Source organism: Helianthus annuus, chromosome 17, assembly GCF_002127325.2.
Source record: "Helianthus annuus cultivar XRQ/B chromosome 17, HanXRQr2.0-SUNRISE, whole genome shotgun sequence".
In the NCBI taxonomy this organism is placed as follows: domain Eukaryota; kingdom Viridiplantae; phylum Streptophyta; class Magnoliopsida; order Asterales; family Asteraceae; genus Helianthus; species Helianthus annuus.
This window is the reverse complement of record NC_035449.2, coordinates 46,098,660-46,106,551: the sequence shown is the minus strand read 5'-3', so window position 1 is coordinate 46,106,551 and position 7,892 is coordinate 46,098,660. Positions and strand designations below refer to the sequence as shown.

Genomic DNA, 7,892 nt, shown 5'->3' with positions numbered 1-7,892 from the left:
TTTTGTTGTATTTTGACGGTTTATGTATTTTGAACAATTGCTTGTGTATGTACAAACTTATTAGGTAATTAAATTTGTAGTTTCAGTTTATTTGTATTTGTGATTGTTTATTTTAACTGTTTAGATTGATATGCTTGGTTACGTATAATCGATAATACGATATTAAGTTAAAAATGTGATACGGTACGATATAAAAATAATAGGATACTTAACGATATAAAAATAATAAAGATTTTAAAACTTATTAAAATAAAAATAACTAATAATAAACACCAATAACAAACCCAAAACACCAAAATCCCAACACAACACACAAAAAATAAACTTTAAAAATTCAGGGTGTCAATACGCATCGTATAGGCCTATACGATGCGTATGATGCCAGCCGCCAGACAATACCTGCACTTGTCAGTCTGCAATGTTTTTTAACTTTTTCAATACGCATCAATACGCATCGTATAGACCTATGCGATGCGTATTGAAAATCCAGGATGTGCAAATAGATAATGAGATGTGGGAATAGAATTCCCCTTGTAGTATCCCCCAACTTCCACTTGTCCGACACAATAGCGTGTCATGGACCACATGCTAAAGTTCACGTACTTGTATTATTAATATGAAAGGACATAGCAGTTACTATAGTGTCATGGTGATGTAGCTGTCATGGGCACTTTAATTTCTATATTTTTTTGTAACTAATTTAGCATTTGGTCTTTACAAAATCTCCACCTAGTAGTATATTTGGACGGATACATCTAAAGAAATGTTAGCATGGTCATGGATGGAGGATGTACTACCGTTTGTTGCAATGTTGATGTTAACATGTTTGGATATGGTTGTGCTAACAGTAGTAAAAGCAGCCATGAATGACGGTATGGGCAGTATCGCCTATGTTGTTTACCATAACACTCTCGGTACATTGATTCTTCTTCCATTTTTCATCATACACATGATCAGGTTTGTGATCCTTGATCCGTCAATTTTGTTTCTCCGAAGAAATTGCCAATTAGATTACTTTGGGATTGTACAGAAAGGTTGATCGTCCTCCACTCACACTCCGTATTCTGTTCAAATTCTTCATCCTTGGCCTTCTTCGGTAAGCAATCAAGTCTATTGTAACATAATGTTTTTTGTCAAGGGGTGAGATAACGTTGTATGCAGGATTTGTCTTTTCGAGATACTTGCGTATATAGGTGTTTCTTACAGCTCTCCAACCATGGCAAGTGCTATCGGAAACTTGGCTCCTGGGTTTACATTCTTGATTGCAGTATTTTTCAGGTAGCACTTACCAACACGTTTTAAGTAGTTTATTTTAAATTAGAGAGATAAACAATGCTAGCAAAGGTCATCCAGTTAGTGTAACTGTCTCTTTACGGCTGTTAAACTATAAAAAAATAGAGCTAAAGACACCATTGAGTTAGTCGATTGGGTTTGTTTAATCCAAATTCGAGCAAACCAATGACGAAAAATGGTAAAAGATAACTTTATGCCCCCTTCGTTTCAACTTTATACTTACATATATAGCTAATAAAAATTAATTTAAAGGTTCACCTGTACGTAGTTTTTGGACTTGTGGTATACTAACTTACAACCACTAATTTTCCATTCCACACACAACCCCCCCCCCCCCCCTTCCTAGGTTTCCCGAGTCATATCTAGCTAAGTCTGTCAATGAAACAATATAAACTTAGTTAACTTTAACGAAACAATTATATTGGTATTTAGTGGTTTTTAGTAAATAAATGTTTACAAAGCTTGTTACTGTAGAAAACTAATTCAATTCGTGTCTAGGATGGAGAAAATAGACATAAAAAGTTCAAGCACCATAGCAAAACTATTGGGTACCATATTGGAAATATCAGGAGCAATGGTGTTCATATTCTATGATGGGCCATTAATTTTACGTATGACTAGTAATCTCAATTCACACAATCGACTTCTTTTGTCACAAGAAACGAAATGGGTATTTGGGGGTCTGATTATTACTGCTGGTGCGATTTTCGGCTGCATATGGGCTGTATTACAAGTAAGATATCACTTGATTACACAATAAGTTAGATTGTAACAAAAGTACATACTTTCACATTCTTTGAATTGTGATATCATATACAATTATATATATGTTTGTTACATGTAGGTAATTAACTATATCTTGATTTACACATTCAGACAAAGGCATCAAGAGAGTACATGGATCAACAAACCATTGTATTTTTCTACTGCCTCTTTGGGACAATTCAATGTATAGCTGTTTCTCCTTTCCTAGAGCAAAATCAAAATGCTTGGGTGCTTCATCCTGGAATAAGGGTGACTGCTGTTGTTTTAGGGGTAAGCTGAGTAAACTAAACTAATTTTCTAGGTTAGGCAAAAATATCTCTACTGGTGTATGTAGATTGACATTTTGTATTTGAAGGCAGTGTGTTCCACTGTGGTTCACATTAATGTTGTGATTTGGTGCTTGCGAAAGAAAGGTCCAGTTTTTGTGGTCATGTTCTCACCTCTCTCTATCGTTATCGCTATGATCATGGGTGTCACATTTCTTGGCGATTCACTTCATTTAGGAAGGTAATTAGTTAATCTTTTCAACACAAATTCCTTATTTGACTTGGTGATGAATTTCTGCTTTGCAAGTTATTATTGCATTATTACAAATTAAAGAATCAAAACCAAAAGGTGACTTGTTAGTTCTTGAATATGTGCAGTGTAATCGGAGCTATGGTAATTATTGGTGGGGTTTACACGGTGATATGGGGTCAGGCCAAAGATAAAAACAAGGTGCCGGTGGTGGTCGTGGATGACGATTTGGATGTTTCAGATGAACCTGGATCATCTGACCAAACTGCTCCCCTCCTTTCATCCAGAAATGAAATAGAATGTTAGTTTGCTAGGAATACAAGCATCCAGTAATGTGCAAGCATACTAATGGTTTGAAAAAACTATGACCATGTCATGTCAATTTAAATATGAGAAGTCCAAAGATGCTTGACTTCCAAAAATGTAGGCAAGGTTTTCGTAGGATGGGATGTTTTGTCTGAATTATCTTGTAACAAAAATGTAGGCAAGATTCTTGTTAAAGGTGTCAAGATTGTTGAAAAATTGAAGAAGGCTTTCAAGGACATAATAATAAGTAAACAACCGGTGTTTGTTATTCGCTTTTCTCTAATTATTTGATTGATTCCTCTCGTTACCCAAACTAATTAATATTCTTACACTTCACTTAGTTTTTTAATAAACAAAAAGTCATGTCATTTATTTTTTGATCCATACAATAACTTCCCTTTTATAGGAATATCAAGGAGTATGTTAGTTTGCCTTTAAAAAAAGTAATATCTCTCTAAAATATATATAATTTCATAACTCTAGAACACATTATGAACCTTTGGTGTTTTATTCTCCATATAAAAAGGTTACGTGACTTTAGTAAAACACTTTGGAAACTTCATTATTATCTAATCGTATTTATTACGAAAGCAACCGATCAAAACTTTATAGTGGCCGATTTAGCAACTCGACTGAATGTCAACATAGTCAATTCACACTGATGAAAGCTCATAGCCATATGAATATGGAACTTATATATATATATATATATATATATATATATATATATATTGGAGAGTTCAAGTGAGAACAATTAAAAATTAAGAATAAAAAGAAAAAAGGATACAAAGGTAATTTGAACAAATCATTTAATGAGTTTATTATTTATTTTTTGCTATTCAAATTAATGAACTCTAATCATTTAATGAGTCTATCTTATAAAATAGTTGTGCACCTTAGACAATAAAAACAATCCTGCACATGATCTTACATTTTCAACGTTTCATACACCATTAAAACAATATTTTGATGTAGGATACAGAATGTGTAGGACTCAAACACTTTTAAATAATCTGCGACTCATAATAAAATATGTGTAGGACACAAAATTTTCAAATAATTTTGTCACTTCTAATAAAATATGTGTATGAGCCAATACTGTCACACCCCCAAAATCCCACACGCGGAGTACCACCGCTTGGAGGCGTGACATGACCAGGATCAAGCCATCAATCATATCAAACATAGCATTTAATAATAATAGTAGATACGACTGATGTTCAAAACCAAACGTTGTATATGTAGCGGAAGCATTAAATGTAAAACCCAAAACATAAGTATTAATGTGTGAATGTAAAAGCGTTTATTAAGCATTCACGTGTTCTTGTCCACAACGACCCGCTTCTCCTCTGGTGCAAGCTCCAAGTATACCTAAGGTCCTGCAAGGCATGCAGCAAACAATCAACAAACTAGTTGAGCGAGTTCACAGAAAGTAAGTTCATAACATAGTGCATAAGTAAAACTAGTGGGGGCTTCCCATACTAGTGTGTACTAAAGGTGGGGGCTTCCCAAACCTTGTGTTTATATTACCGGTGGGGGCTTCCCACGTTTATCCTTACTAATGAGGGCTTCTCATTAGTGGTACTTACTAGACTAACTTCCAACCATGTGTTCTTCTTTACCGAGAACAGGAATACGTACTGGGTCACGTAGGCTTTACGTGACGTGCCCTTCCCCGAGGACAGTGGTACGCGTGGGGGCTACGTAGGCTTTACGCAGCGTGTCCTTCCGACCCGGAAGACAGTAGAAGGTATTGGGTTACGTAGGCTTTACGTAACGTGTCCTCCCGACCCGGGAGACAAATGGCAAATACTGGGTTACGTAGGCTTTACGTAACGCGTCCTGACTACCCTGAGGACGATGGTCTGTAGTCTAGTGAATGCGTAAGTACGAGTAACTCTCTCAATATCAACATATCCAACCCAATTCCCAACCCGGGAATCCCATGCCTTGGCTGTGTGAACTCACCTTGGTTTGCTCGGCAGATACACAAAGAGTATAGATAAGCTAGTAAATGGTCAATCACGTCCTAGCATGGTTGTAATACAAGTCAGGTTTTGACTAAGGAAATGCACATATACATCATACAAGTTAACACATTACTAACACGTATTGGTAATGGCAATCACATGTGAATCAAGTAATGTATCAAGAAGCCCAATCACATATTGGCCCAACACGTTGTGCGATTCAACTAACATAAGCAGCCCAGCCATATAGTACGTAGTGAACTTGTGCGGTCCGATTTGTGTTGTGCGATCGGACAAACCCGGCCCAATAAACATACTCGGCCCAAACAGAATTACAGTCCCACATAAACATACTCGGCCCAAACATATTATCATGTAAAGCTCTTGTGCGACCCGACTGATCTTGTACGATCAGGTTGGGTTGTGCGAGGTGTTTCGGGTTGTCCGGCCCAACAGTTTAAAAAACTCGTGTGATCCCATACGTCTTGTGCGATTGGGAACCCTTGTGCGATCGGGTTTCCTTGTGCGAATGGCTCATCTTGTGTGATCAGGTCCACTTGTGCGAGTGGACCCGTTGTGCGACTAAAGGTCTTGTGCGGCCGGTTAACAACTTCCATGAATCAAGCAATCAGTTACACATTTCAATTAATTCCTTTTGGCTAATTCGATAGTTTCCATATCTATGATTATCAATCAACAACACCAACAGTTTCTATCTTCATCATGATCGATCAAAACATGGCAATTTTAACTAACTCATAAGTACCCTAATCCAATCAACATGAACAACATTCATATGAACAATAGTCTATCTAGTTATATGAACATGTAACCGAGAAATCCACATAACCCGAAGCACATATTTGAGCCGACTTTCATGAACATCATGATTATAATTCGAACTAAATAACATCACAGCAGTTTAGCAAGCATCATCGAATCGATTTTTAAGTTATTCTCATGCAAAACCGATCCACAAGATCGTCTATATACGGTTCATATTGTTCGACATAACAATCAATCCTAATCGTTCTAATCAAAGCATGTAACAATAACATCATTCAATCACTAAAACACAATCGAACACTAACCGATTGAGATAAGATGAGAGTGATCCAATCACAAGCTTCGAGAGAGAGAGAGATATGATTGTCGTCGGCCTAGGGGAGAGAACTAGGGTTTCTTTGTGTGTGAAGATAATTTGCCAAAGTGGGTGAAAGTTACTAACATCCCTTGTGTTATTCGTGTAATGTGGGTGGGCCGAACCCCTACATGGGCCGCCCTAAAGGTTCAAGTGTAGGTAATGCGGCCCAAAGGCCTTGTGCGATCGATTTAACATACAAACACATTATATACACAACACACGTAACACATAATAGCATAACATTCATTACATGAAGGTATCACATAAGCACGTAACGTTACATCAAAGTACAGATGTCGGTTTGGAAATACGAGTTGTCACATTATCCCCAACTAATTGGAAATTTCGTCCCGAAATTTGGTATGCACTCACTGAGGAAGCTAGGTAAACTGTATTGTTCACTGATTTTCCTGGGGTGTCACATCCTCCCCCCGTTGATCTGGAATTTCGTCCCGAAATTCCGAAGTAGTAGCTTCAGCCTCAGTAGTGGTAGCATTGGTTTCAAATAACTGGGGGTACTTTTCTGTCATCCTGTCTTCGCGTTCCCAGGTGTACTTTGGACCACGTTTGGAGTTCCAACGAACTCGAACAAGAGGGATTCTCTTGCTTTTGAGGACCTTCACATCCCGGTCCGTGATTTCTACTGGTTCCTCGACGAACTGCAACCGCTCGTCGATAGTGAGTTCCTTAAAAGGAATGATGAGGTTTTCATCTGATAGGCACTTCTTTAAGTTCGATACATGAAAGACATTGTGAACTGCCCCGAGTTCAGCTGGTAGGTTCAACTTGTAGGCTACTTTGCCAATCTTTTCTATGATTTCGAATGGTCCGACGTACCGCGGATTCAGTTTGCCCCGTTTGCCAAAACGTACTACACCCTTCCAGGGTGAAACTTTTAACAAAACCCGGTCCCCGACCTGAAATTCCAAAGGCTTTCTACGCTTGTCCGCGTAGGCTTTCTGACGGTCGCGTGTTGCCGCCATGCGTTGTCGTATCTGTGCTATCTTTTCTGTGGCGTCCACTACAATCTCTGGACCCGTGATCTGACTATCCCCCACCTCTGCCCAACAGAGAGGTGACCGGCATTTACGCCCGTACAATGCCTCGAATGGAGCGGCTTGAATGCTGGTGTGATAACTATTATTGTACGAAAACTCCACCAAAGGGAGGTGCTTTTCCCAGCCGTTGCCGAAATTGATAACGCATGCCCTAAGCATGTCTTCTAGAGTTTGGATCGTTCGCTCAGACTGTCCATCCGTCTGAGGGTGATATGCTGTGCTCATGTCTAACCGTGAGCCGAAAGATTTGTGCATTGCTTGCCAAAGTTCTGACGTGAATCGTGCATCGCGATCCGAAATGATAGACGTGGGCACCCCGTGCCTCGAAACAACTTCTTTAAGATATACGTCTGCGAGAGTGGAGAACTTATCCGTTTCCTTTATAGGTAGGAAGTGTGCAGACTTGGTGAGTCGATCTACGATCACCCATATGGTATCATTTCCCCGCTGGGATTTGGGTAGGCCTGTAACGAAATCCATGGAAATTTCTTCCCATTTCCATTGCGGTATCTTAGGCTGCTGAAGTAGGCCAGCTGGTTTCTGATATTCAACCTTGACTCTCGCACAGGTCAAGCATTTTCCAACGTACGTAGCGATGTGGGCCTTCATACTAGGCCACCAATAAGTAGTGCTGATGTCGTGGTACATTTTATCCGACCCTGGATGTACCGAGTAGCGAGACTTGTGTGCTTCGTCCATCACAAGTTCGCGTAGACCGCCATAAAGTGGGACCCAAATACGCCCCGTTACATAGTAGGCGCCGTCTGCCTTCTGTTCCATTTGCTGACGTGAGCCGCGTAAGGCTTTAGCCTTGACGTTTTCGGGCTTCAATGCTTCTGC

General features: G+C 39.2%; 1 protein-coding gene across 2 annotated transcripts; it reads left to right on the top strand.

Moving 5' to 3' along the window:
- Nucleotides 1-647: 647 nt before the first annotated feature.
- Nucleotides 648-3,148, top strand: LOC110921581 (WAT1-related protein At5g40240). 2 transcript variants are annotated; one of them, XM_022165933.1, is made up of 7 exons: nt 648-957; nt 1,031-1,096; nt 1,162-1,278; nt 1,792-2,026; nt 2,170-2,328; nt 2,414-2,565; nt 2,703-3,148. In XM_022165933.1, the coding sequence occupies exons 1-7, from the start codon at nt 764-766 to the stop codon at nt 2,878-2,880; spliced, it is 1,101 nt and encodes a 366-aa protein (XP_022021625.1). In that variant the 5' UTR covers nt 648-763; the 3' UTR covers nt 2,881-3,148. The 2 variants fall into 2 exon arrangements, with proteins under 2 accessions (XP_022021625.1, XP_035842929.1); XM_035987036.1 differs by lacking the exon at nt 1,162-1,278 and having other exon boundaries at nt 677-957.
- Nucleotides 3,149-7,892: the final 4,744 nt, after the last annotated feature.

Coding starts and splice junctions, on each gene's coding strand:
- LOC110921581 (XM_022165933.1), top strand. CDS start 764: ATGTTAGCATGGTCATGGATGGAGGATGTACTACCGTTTGTTGCAATG. Junction 1,097..1,161: donor TTCATCCTTGGCCTTCTTCG/GTAAGCAATCAA, acceptor CGTTGTATGCAG/GATTTGTCTTTTCGAGATAC. Junction 2,329..2,413: donor TGACTGCTGTTGTTTTAGGG/GTAAGCTGAGTA, acceptor TTGTATTTGAAG/GCAGTGTGTTCCACTGTGGT.